At 42.3% G+C, this 12,434-nt stretch overlaps 1 protein-coding gene across 15 annotated transcripts in view; it reads left to right on the forward strand.

Moving 5' to 3' along the window:
• Window positions 1-12,398, forward strand: part of znf710a (zinc finger protein 710a) — a 48,365-nt gene extending 35,967 nt beyond the window's left edge. The window contains exons 1-6 of one of the 15 annotated variants that reach the window (XR_015514190.1): window positions 2,538-2,598; window positions 4,468-6,036; window positions 7,727-7,918; window positions 8,045-8,219; window positions 10,047-10,756; window positions 11,399-12,398. Coding sequence is in view for 4 of the 15 variants with exons in the window: in XM_087291626.1 (XP_087147752.1) it covers window positions 2,554-2,598; window positions 4,468-6,036; window positions 7,727-7,918; window positions 8,045-8,219; window positions 10,047-10,210 (2,145 nt within the window). In the remaining 11 variants the exon portion in view is untranslated. 15 annotated transcript variants of the gene reach the window in all.
• The last annotated feature ends 36 nt before the right edge of the window (window positions 12,399-12,434 follow it).

Below are 12,434 nucleotides of genomic sequence, written 5' to 3' on the forward strand. Positions count from 1 at the left end.
CCACTAAAAAATACTTGCATTAAACAAGTTAAACAAAAACTTCAGCCCAGCTACACCCCTTTACCATTATTGCGTCAAAATGGACGTGTCAGCATGCACTGGTGGAGGGTTTCACATTTCCTGTCACATCTTTGCTTGGGTCACATTAGCAATAAGGTTTGGAGAATTGAAAAAGGCCTCATGCTCACACATCCCATTCAGATCTCCACCACCAACCCAACCGGTTCAAACCAACTTCCCTCAGTATCATACGTTCACTGCCGCAGAAAACAATGCAGACAAAAGTTTCCTATTGCTTTTCTTCAGGCAGAAAACAAATACACAAACTGTAAGTAAAAGTGTCATTTGATGTGTGTGCGCGCACACACACACACACACACACACACAAACACACACACACACACACAAACACACATCGATTAAACGTGTAGATGGATTCCCAAACCACACACAAACCTGTGGAGAAGCCAAGCCAGACACTCAAACACACTCACACACATGCAGAAGAAACTAGTAGGTGTTCATTATTCATCATGTATTCTTCACTGCATGTGTGTGTGTGTGTTGCTTGGGACTGGTTCACACAAGTCTGATACTTCTGGGCAAATGAGGTTAGGACAGGTTTCAAGCCATTTCTCCTTCTTGAAACAAGAAAAGGAGGAGGGAAAAGCCCACGGGCCCTGGATGGGTATTCCAGCCGGTGTATTCTTTCTTTCCCCTAACTTTTGTTGTCTCCCCCTCTTCGTTTTCCCCACAGGCGGCCAGCTCTGTGTTGTTTTATGTACATGTCCCTGGCCGTTTCTTCTTGCATGTGGATTCTTTGTCTTTTGCGTCTTATCTCTTTGTTTCTTCCCTTGCACTCTTTCTATTTTCTCTCCTCTCTCAACTTCCTGCTATCTCTCTCCCCCTCACTCACACCCTCCCTCAATCTCTCTTTATCTCTGTCTGTTTCCCTTCGCTCCCTATCTCTCTCTCTTTCTCCATGTCCTTTCTCTTTTCCCTCCCTCCCTCCTTCCCTCTCACGATCTCTCTCACACACACACACACACACGCGCACACACATCTTTCTCTCACTCAGACGCACATATACTGAGTCTCCTACAATGCTTGATTTTCTCTCTCTTTCATGGATTGCCCTTTCCTGCTCGCTGATGAAAAATGTCCTCCACTCTACGGTATACAGCACAGTCCTTCACTCAGGTGTGTTCCGTCCCGTAATAGAGGCTCTTTTGTGGGATGGCCCAGCGTTAATAAGCTCGCGGGAGGTGTTAGACTAATCCCATACCTCTTCCGTAATGAGGATGAGCGGGAACACCTCGGCACACTCCCGGCAACGGAGCGGGCAGGTAGAGCCTATCACAAGCTCCCTCAGGAGGAAACCGGAACTTTAATAGTTAATATCTTTTCTTGCTGTTTTTCCCTTTTCCTCTCTTTTCCCCCTGCCCCCCCTCTTCACTCATCCACTCCCCCTCTTTTTCTCTTGCTGATGGACTCCTCTTTTTTTATTTTCACACTCCACCATCCCCCTTTTCTTCTTTTCTCTTCACTATCTCTCTCTCAGGCTGCTGAAAGTCTCTCTCTTTCACTGCGTTCTCTCTTTCTATCTCTCTTCCAGTCCTCCTCCTCTCGAACGCTCTCCCTCCCTCTCCTCTTTCTTTCTGTCTTTCTCTCTTTTCTTTGACCTCATCTTTTCTTATGCTTTGCTCTCCCTCCCCCAGTTCCTCTCTTCCTCCTTTTTTGCTGCATTCTCTTCTTCTCTCGCCCTCCCCCACCTCTTTTCTCTCTCTCTCTTTCTATTTCTCTCCCATTCACCCCCCCTTCCCTTTCCTTTTCTCTCTATACCTCTCTGTCTCAGTCCCCCTCCCTCTTCCTCTTATTCTCTCTCTCCCCCATGTCTGTCTCACTCCCTCCCTCTCTTTCCAAACTGCTTTTCTTTCTTTTGTCACTCAATTTTTTTTTTTTTTTTTTTTTGTGCTCACTGGCTCTCAGACGTCGCACAGGCGTCTTGCGGCTTAATTATTTGAGATGCGCAAATAAACAGACCTGTAGAACTCCTTCCGGGAAACATTTGGCCGAATCTCACTCACTGTCTGCCTGACACTGACAGGCACACCTCCAGCGCACCAGTGATTAGAGATCACTCTGTGTGGACATGCAGGCTTGAAACATGTGTCTTCTAAAGAGAAGAGAGAATGGATGTACGTCTGCTCAGAAGTGCGCTTTTGTTAGTACGAGCGAAATATGTTTGTTGAAGGGTCACGCTGTATGGAGTGTGTGCGTGAGAAAGAGATACACGCAAGAGAGAGAGTGAAAGAGAAAGAAAGAAAGGAGGGAGTGTGTGGAAGGGAGGGCAGAGAGACTGAAAGAAAGAAGGAAAGAAAGAAAGAGAATGGAAGAAATAGGTTTGTGTGTGTATGTGTGCGAGAGAGGCAGGCACAGTCAGTTCTGATAACAGCAACAGTAGGAGGAGGATGAGCTTGGCTCCGCCCCCTTACCCTCTCGCAGCTATAAATAGGAGTTGGTGTTTTTTGCTCCTCTCACTTCTCTTGAAGGATGAGGTCCCTGAAACATCTCAAACATCACACCAGAAGTAATGTGGTGAGTGCTCATCTCAAACATACACTCTGTCTGAAGTGCCTTGTGTTTATATGTTGACTTGAACTGTTGGTTAATTGCTGTGGTAAAGTTTGCAACTCTGAACTGGGGAAATGAAGTAACTTTTTTTTCTGTCACAGAATACTGTAAGAGTGTCATGTCTACTTTAACCTACCTCTTTTTTTACTTCTCAAATCGTCTCTACTTTCAGTGCAGAGCATTTCTCTAGTTTTCAGTTTCTCAGACTCGCAAAGACAGCAACACTTACGGGTCTTTACACTAGCGAGTCTTAGTTTTTTATCTATTTTTAAATTCAGTTCAGATCCTCTCATACAGTCACGGCTGCTATCTTGCGTGACTGCCTCTTTCATTTGTCTTTCTGTCTTAACACTCTTTCTCTTTCCTATTCCCTCCCTCTTTCATTCTCATTTCTCACCCTCTTCTTTTTTTCTGTTTCTGTCTCCTTCTTAGTTTCAGTCTTTCACTACCCCTCCTTCTCTCTTTATCTCTCTGTTGTACTCTCTCACTCACTCACTCAGTTTCTCTCGTCTCTCATCCCCCGCTGCCCCTCCCTCCCCCACTTCTTTTCCTCTCACTCTTTCTTTATCTCTCTTTATCTTTCTTTCCTCACTCCCCTCCCTCATTCAGTCACTCACTCAGTCTATCTCTCATCCCCCAGTTCCACTCCCTCCCCTTCTCTTCCTTCTTTCACTTGCTTCCTCAATCACCCTCTCTCTCCCTAACTCGCTCTTTTGCTGTCGGTTTCTCCCTCCCTCAGTCTGACTGCTTTAAAAGCAGTAATTATAAATGACATGGTTATCAGGGCATCCAGGTTCCCCTTCTCATTTCTTGCTCACCCCAACTTCCCCCAACATCTATTTTCTTTCCCCTGTCTCTGCTTGTCTGTCTTTCTCTTCTGCTGTTTTACAGCTGTCAGTCTCCCTCTCCCTCTCTCCCTTGTGTATGCTTGTTTTGCTTTAGCATAAATCCGTAGTGTGTGGCTTTCTTTTTCTTTCCAAGACAAATCAAGGTACCAACTCGTTAGAGGTGATAATGTGCGCTAATGACTTCCCATGCACACACACACATTTACTTGCGTAAACATAACAGTTGTTTGAATGTTCTGGTCATCTAGAACAGAAGAGTGGTAAAGTGACCTGATCTTAAAGTTCAATCAAGTCGCTTTTAATTAATCTGTATGTTAGAAACATATTCGTCATCCCCAAAGGATATATTCATATGAGCTAAATCTAACTGGATGATGTTGGCTTTAGTCTGCAAATTGATGGTAGTATGAAAACTTCACAGTCCAGCCTTTTTGTAGTCGGCAGTGGCAGTGCTTGACCTCGCAGGAAATGCTGTGGATAGTCCACGGAAGTACACTTCCCGCTCGGACCCAGACACTCTTTGTGTTTCTCGCTCTTTTAAAGACTGTGAAGGAAGGAAGCATGGCGCTCCAACAGATCTGTCTTATCTTTTCTATCTAAAGCAATCTCACAGAGGCAAGACATTGTTAGAATATGTATCTTGCTGTGTAAAATAGAAATGTATGTGTATGCAATAATACCTAGCCAAAACGTCAGGTGCTGCCATGTTGCCATAAATTGTCTGATCAGAGTTTTGACATCGATTTAGATCTAAATCAATTGTTAAACTTGATCTAAACCTCTCATTTGTTGCCCGGTTGTTCTGACACTCATGTTGATGTGACGCTATTGCTATGAATTCTTTTCTATTGTAGTGACACTGTTTCCATGACAGCCTTAGCCAGACTTTCTTGCAACGACTGTATTGTATTGATGCTTACTGTGGCAGATTCACTTCATGATTTCATGAAATAATGCTAAGACCTGTTCTTCTCTCTGTTGACAGGAAGAGCAGGAAGTTCCTCTGGTCCGTTGCTATTCTAAAGTGATGGAGCATGCGGTAGATGTTAGCACACAAACTGACCCAGTGGTGGTCCTGTCCCTGGCCCAGGCTGCTGTGCTGGGCCTCATATCGCAGAATGAAATCTTTGGCGCCACAATTGCCCCTAACGGTTTCTTCACAGGAGAAGGACGTGAAGGTGCTGCTCCCCATGGAGAATCCATGGAGTATGAATATGCAGATCAGCTAATTGGAGCTAATGGAGATTATCTATCTCAGCCTCATGGGGAGAACCGGAAAGCTGAAGGGGTCTATGGGGAAGAGCGCAGACGACCGGGTCCCCGAGGGAGGACCAAGAGGCCCTTGACTGAAGGAGAACCAGAGGAGTCTTCAGAGAGGTCTCTGGACACACAGAGTCAGGTGAAAGGGGAGAGGCCTGACTTCTCTATCCCCTGTTATCTCTCAAATCCCCAGCAAACTGACAACGAGCCAGAAGTGTTGGATCTTGCACCTCAGAGACAGCCAAAGAAAGAAGAGCAGTGCAACAAAGGGTACCCTGAACCCTCAAGAGAGCCATGCAGCCAACAGGTTGACTCTGACACTAAAGTATCTCAAACCCATCAAATTCAAGTGGGGCATGGAAAGGTGCTGGTGGAATCATCTGAGGAACTGCGGGGAAAAGAGGAGGAACGAGAAGAAGAGGATGAGGAAGTGGAGGAGAGAGCACTGAACCTGAAAACCACAGACGAGGATGTGAACCCAGCTATAAGGCGGTACTATGAATCCAGCATGACAGCATATGAAGCTGCTGAGATTGGTCTGCCGGGAGATTATGAAGAGGGTGGCCAGCCCATGGTTTGGGCTGAGAGTGAAAACTCCCTCGGTAGACGGATGCAGATCGACCGGCTAGATATCAACGTGCAAATTGACGAATCGTACTGTGTGGATGTGGGTGAAGGTTTGAAGAGATGGAAGTGTCGCATGTGTGAGAAGTCCTACACTTCAAAGTACAACTTGGTTACGCACATTCTAGGTCACAATGGCATTAAACCACATGAGTGTATGCACTGTGGGAAACTCTTCAAGCAGCCCAGCCACCTTCAGACACATTTGCTTACTCACCAGGGCACACGGCCACACAAGTGCACTGTCTGCAAGAAGGCCTTTACCCAGACTAGTCACCTTAAACGCCATATGTTGCAGCATAGCGACATCAAGCCTTACAGTTGCCGTTTCTGTGGCCGAGGCTTTGCCTATCCTAGTGAGCTGCGCACCCACGAAACCAAGCACGAGAGTGGACACTGTCATGTCTGCACACAGTGTGGAATGGAGTTCCCCACACATGCTCACCTCAAGCGCCACCAGGTCAGCCACCAGGGCCCAACAACCTTTCAGTGCACTGAATGTCATAAGTCCTTTGCCTACCGTAGCCAGCTTCAGAACCATCTGATGAAGCACCAGAATGTGCGGCCCTATGTCTGCTCAGAGTGCGGCATGGAGTTTGTGCAGATCCACCACCTGAAGCAGCACATGCTTACACACAAGGTACTGACACAGCAGGCCCCCGAACACAAGGTACTTGAACCTCATTATTAGTTTATTTTGTAATCTTCCCCCCAACCATCCTATTAGAAATTACTCCCCAAAGACTTTCAGATCCAGAACCCACCTACATTGTCAACTGCTACATATTTTCATAAAACCATAGGTTAATGTGTCTTCTTCAGTTGTGTCTCTGGTATTGCCAAAGCAAGTTTCAGTGTAAATAGAGGCATTTCTGTCAGTCCCTTCTAGCCATCAGCCCACTTCCGACCCTGTCATTTACTCGTTCTGTTTCTCTGTCTCTTGCACTAGTATGGAGCTGTTTTGTGTGTGCTTTGTGCAGTGAAGTGCGTCTCTCAAGCTGATACTTCCTTCTTTCATTTTTCTCTCTCCTTGAGTATGATTCATCTTATCATGACTGCGGTGTCAGTAAACAGAATGTGCCACAGGTCAACAGGGTTATAAACAAAAACACTCAGCAGTTAGTCATACCTTTAGCATTTACATCAACAGTTGTCTCATTTGGTTTGGTTGGTGTCTATTTTCATTTATTGCCATTAGAGATAATCATTGTCACTCATAAATAAGAGCATTTGATGATTTCAGAATAGTTTCTATGCTATATAGCATGGATCACCAAACTTGTTCCTGGAGGGCCGGTGTCTTGCAGATTTTAGCTCCAACCCTTACAAACACACCTGAACAAGCTAATCAAGGCCTTACTAGGTGTACTTGAAACACCAAGACAGGTGTGTTGAGGGAAGTTAGAACTAAACCATGCAGGGCACCGGACCTCCAAGAACGAGATTGGTAACCCCTGCTATATGATCAAAAATCAGTACCTGACTATTGCTTTAGTAGTAAGCTTTATAATTACTAATGATAATTGGCTTTAATTTCCTCTTTAACTTCCTTACTTTTCCTTGTTTTCACCTAAAGTCTCTCACCTAGACATGGGAGCATTAATACAGGGATTTGATCCCATTTAGACATAAGGATTAACTTGATCAGGTGCTAAAGTAGGGTGATGTGGCCCAGTCAAGAGTCACCATTCCAATTCATCCCAACAAAGTTTAGTGGTGTTCAGGTCTGGGTTTTGTGCAGGTCAGTAAAGTTTAAGGACCCTCCCCAAACTATATCAACATACTCTGAAGCTCGTAATTCCCTCATATAGTCTCTACTAGAATTAGGGGCTAGATACACTATAAAAAAAAAGAGATAGTCATCAGTCTTCCTGGCACGTAGTTTGTAGATTCAGTGTTTTTTCATAACACATGAATGTATGTCAGCACAGAAGTATTGTTAGAATACACTGGATGTATTTACTGACTGGTCAAGCCGTTAAGATGAGAACATTTAACCTTTTTCATTGTTAATCTTTTAGCTTGGTAAAGCATCAGAGCTCCCACTGCAGTGTATACACATCTCTGTTTACCCTGCAGCACTGCGATAACGGTGAATAAAGTGTGTGTGTGGATTTTTTTTTTTTGCTCTGTATTATGAATTCTAGTGAGCAAGCAAGACAGACACCCTACTGATAGATTCAGCTGCGCTTATGACAACTAACCACTTTTTCTCATTCAGCTGATGCCAGTGATAAATCATTCTTGTTTTTGCTTTCAGAAACCAATATAAAAAAAGGCTAATTGCAAAAGTTACATTTTAAGGGGATGGTTGCAATGGAATCATCTCTAAATATATTACTGTTATCTTTCTCTCCCAGGGTATGAAGGAATACAAATGTGACGTCTGTTCTCGTGAGTTCACCCTCTCTGCCAACCTGAAGCGACACATGCTGATTCACACCAGTGTGCGCCCTTTCCAGTGCCATGTCTGCTTCAAGACCTTTGTTCAGAAACAGACACTTAAAACGCACATGATTGTCCACTTGCCTGTGAAACCTTTTAAGTGCAAGGTAGGTACTAAGAGCGCTTCCATGCAGAGCCTCCCTGCTGGAGTCCTCCAGACAGTCTATTTTGCTACTTGATATGGCCATGCATCAAAAATGGAGCTCTAATAGTTTCCAAACTTGTTCCCGTAGGTGTGTGGGAAGTCCTTCAACAGAATGTATAACCTGCTGGGTCACATGCACCTTCATGCCGGTAGCAAACCCTTCAAGTGCCCTTACTGCACCAGCAAGTTCAATTTGAAGGGTAACTTGAGTCGACACATGAAGGTGAAACATGGAATCCTGGACACCTCAAATGAAGGACAAGGTAACAACATGCTAATTATGCCTCAAATTATACTTATCCATGACACGTGCGGTTCTCAATGTTATAGGAGTTTTGAAACTGAGAATTTTCTATAGCCTAGAGCAGGGGTGTCCAAACTTGGTCCTGGAGGGCCGGTGTCCGGGAGAGTTTAGCTCTAACTTGCTTCAACACACCCGCCAAGAAGTTTGTAGTATATCTAGTATGAGCTTGATTAGCTGGTTCAGGTGTGTTTGATTAGGATTGGAGCTTAACTCTTCAGGACACCGGCCCTCCAGGACGGAGTTTGAACACCCCTGGCTTAAAGGTTTATAGAACTGTTTATGATGATACTTTGTAGACTTGAGGCTGATTATCTTTCTGCGTCAAGCGGCATGCAACGCAGCTCCAGCACAGCCTTTGCGCAGTCTCAAAGCCCTCACCATGGCTGATCCCCCCCTCAAAAAATGTAACTACACATCACAACGACATGTAGAGCAAGCTCTGTGATTGGTCAGCTTGGTATCTTTGATGAGTGTGGGCAGTGCTGAGAGCCGCAAGTGTCGAGTCCCATGAAGGAGCTCCCAATGGAAACTTGTTTTGTGTTTACCTTATGATTAAATTTGTTGCATGTCCGCCGCATCTCACCTCTGAATGAGGAAGTTTTAGCTAATTTTACAGTCAGCTAGCATTACTCCTGCAAAGAAATTCGACACAGAGGACCATAAAAACTTACTGCCAGCTAGTGTTTCGGAAATGTTTTGCAGAGCAACACAAACAGCACGCAGTAGTATAAATGCATGACTATGTGCAAGGCAGGCATTGTGGGTCACGTCAATAACTTGACGCAGAAGTATAAATCACTTAGTGATTTATAAAGTATAAGTCCTTTATGGAGTGGACGTTGAATAAAATTGGATATTTAATATAAATTAAACATTTCTGATATACTTGTTACTGGTTTTTTTTTTTGTTATTTTATAAAACAAACACTTTACTTAAAGGGGTGTTCAGAAGACTGTCATAATAACTTTATAATTATTAAACAAAATGCGTCACAATGTTTGAGATGTCTTGATTATAAAAACTTGACATACAGTACATCATAACCTGTAGTTGTCATGACAACATTACCAAGACAACATAACTCGTCACACGATGGTCATGAGGCCATTATAATTGTGGTACTTTTCAAACTGAATTTATTATTAAGATTTCTCAATAAAAAGTATCAATACTATGTCAATTTTACAACCGCATCATTAACATTTTAACAACAAATTCAATTCGAACTAATGTAATTGAGGTCAAGAAAAATATTGATGTATGTATGGTTATTGACCTCATTATTGACGTATGAATGGGCCCAGCCATTGGAATCTTTTTGGCTCGAGACTTCCGGTCGCATTCACTTACATTCATTTTCATTCGTTAAAAGCGGCTTGTTATGCTGCTTGCATCTTTTTATGTATAGTCATAAACATTCTTGTTTGTAGAGCAATTAGTTTGATCGTTTTCTGTCGTTTATTATTCCTAGTAATTTCTCCTATAGGAACTCAATAGAAGTTCTAAAACAATGGCAAAAACGAGCACTTTTTCGCATTAAAGAATAAGGTTAATAAAGTTCATGACAATTATAATGGCCTCATGACAAGTCATGTTATCTTGGTAAAGTCACATTGTTATAACAAAAGAGTGGTTATGCATGAGGTTTGTACAGTTTTATAAAATACCACCTTCAATTAAAATGTTTCTGCAAATTCAAATTTACATATACACCGAGAGAAAGAGTCAAGCTAGCCATGCTATTAGCCAGGCTTAAATTTTTGTGTCTCCAATTTATTTCTCCAGACACCCAGCCTGATGCGGAGAGTCAGGAAGATTACGAGGAAGAGAGCTTTGATTACAGCGAGAGGGAAAATCTAGCGAGCAACAACGCACAAGATATGGCCAAACTAGCCAAAATTAGCTACTACAACTACACCAAGGTTCCTGCTCGCTACAACACATCGTAAGCAGCTGATTGAGACACTATGTGGTTTAAGGCTGGGGAAAAGGACTAACGGTCATTTATGTAGTACTCTTGGCTCTGACGTGAGCCACTGAGGATATAGCCATCATGAAGTGGATGTGCACTGGAAGCCATTTTGGCTCTGAGAAACAAGTGACAGCGGATTCATTTTACATAAGGGATCATCTTGAAGTATTTTTTCTGTTTTTAAAGCCCATGTTCCTTTATTTGGACCATCTTAAAATGCAGTTCTTAATATATCCTTCCTGAGCCCAATTTAATGGTGGAGTGAAATGATATGTACAGAAATAAGATGACACTTGTTATATACAGACAATCTACAGCTCTAAATCGAGATTGATCTTGTTGGTGGCCAGCAAGTTAGATAACACTTTATAGGACTTAACCAAAGCTGACAAAAGTGCAAATAGTGCTCATTACAATAACTTCCCCAGAATTTTTTTTTCATTATAACTGTGACTTTGACAAGATTCTCCTACAACATTTCAGTTTGTGTGAATTTTTTTAGTGCCTTTTGTTTTAGATCCATGTTTCTCAACCACATTCCTGGAGGACCACCAACACTGCATGTTTTGGATGTCTCCTTTGTCTGTTACCCCCATTTCAGGTCTTTCAGTCTCTGCTAATGCAGGGTTTTAGAGGAATGAGAGATTGAAATTCAATACCTTTTAAGATCTTTTTTTAAGACTCTTTGCATACATTAAGACCTCATCACAACTTTAGCTATTAATTAGTAGCATTGCTGACATTTTAACTTGCACTATATTTAATAAATACTGCTTGCAAAAAACAAATAGAAAATGTTAATAAATCTAAGTGAATAAGTGTTAATCCAGCAAGTGGCGCTTTCACAACAGCAGAAATACCAGTGTTTCCCTGGTACTGCTGTAAACAAAGCAGTGTGATGTCAAATCTAGCAGGGTTTATTTGATTTCATAAGCTACACAGCATCGAAATGTTCAAAAATTAAATTCAGGCAAACTTTAGCATACTGAAACCAAGTTTAATACCCTATAAAATAACATTCAGGACTTTTTAAGGGCCTTAAATTTCTCTAAATTAACTTATAAATTTTTAATACTTTGTAAGACCCTGCGGACACCCTGTAATGAGTCGATGAGCTGAATGGGGTTTGTTTGCTTAAGCCTTTAGGAGACATGAAAATGTGCAGAGCTGGTGGTCCTCCAGGAATGTGGTTGAGAAACACTGTTTTAGATAATGGGCCATGCCTTGGCATTTGATCACTGTATGGCCTTCTGGAGATTTTCTTTGTGCTTAAATTATTGCAAATAGTATTTATTGTCATTATTTCTTGGCATTCACAAGTGTAAATACATTGCCAGTGTTACAGATGGATGGTTAAAAACGCAGAAACTAAGCCTTGGGTTTGGTTCAATCTAACTGCATTACTTACACAAGTGCATTGTTTGGCCCATCTTGAAAGTGCAAGTCTTTTGTCTAGAATTTATATTAAGTTAATGAATGTAATACAAATTAAGATATCCCTTTAAAGCATTCCATATGTTTATCCACGTTTCAGCCCCCTGAAAAGGATTTTTTTCGTTTGTAGTCTGTTCTTGCACAACATACTAGCTGACTGTGTGGGCTAAAACTGATTTCATTTTTAAGATGTGGTGATCGTTTTTTGCCGTGACTTATTCCAAACCTCATCCAATTTAATCTCCTTGGACATAAAACCTTGTAACGTGTACAGCATCTTTCCCAAAGTCACCAATACTGGTTGAATCTTGATGAGGATGCCCTAAAAACACTGGACAAAAATATTAACTGCCCTTGTGTGTGCAAGAGAGCGTCTCATCCATCATTCCTGCGCTGCGCTCAGGAGTGATGAACGACAGTCTGTCGACATGTGACAGGACTGGAGACCCAGCAGAGAATGATTGGGGAAATTCACCACGTATTCTCCATCTAGCTAGGCAACTCTAAAATGTTAAATGTGTAACATAAGATTTGGTGTATTTCTATTGTTTTAAAATGGTTGTTGTCCTTGCGTTTTGGGCTGTTAGCTCCGAGCTAGGCAGGAATTTTAGTTTTGTATGAGCTTTTAATTCTTTTGTTGCACACTGATGTGAATATAACGGTGATAAATGTGTGTTAAAACATTGTGCTATGGACATTATTGTAAATGAATACATTTATTTACCTTTAAACATGTGTGAAAGTGTGTTATAAATGATGCGAGACCA

This window comes from Danio rerio, chromosome 18, assembly GCF_052040795.2.
Source record: "Danio rerio strain M-AB ecotype USA chromosome 18, GRCz13ab, whole genome shotgun sequence".
In the NCBI taxonomy this organism is placed as follows: Eukaryota; Metazoa; Chordata; class Actinopteri; order Cypriniformes; family Danionidae; genus Danio; species Danio rerio.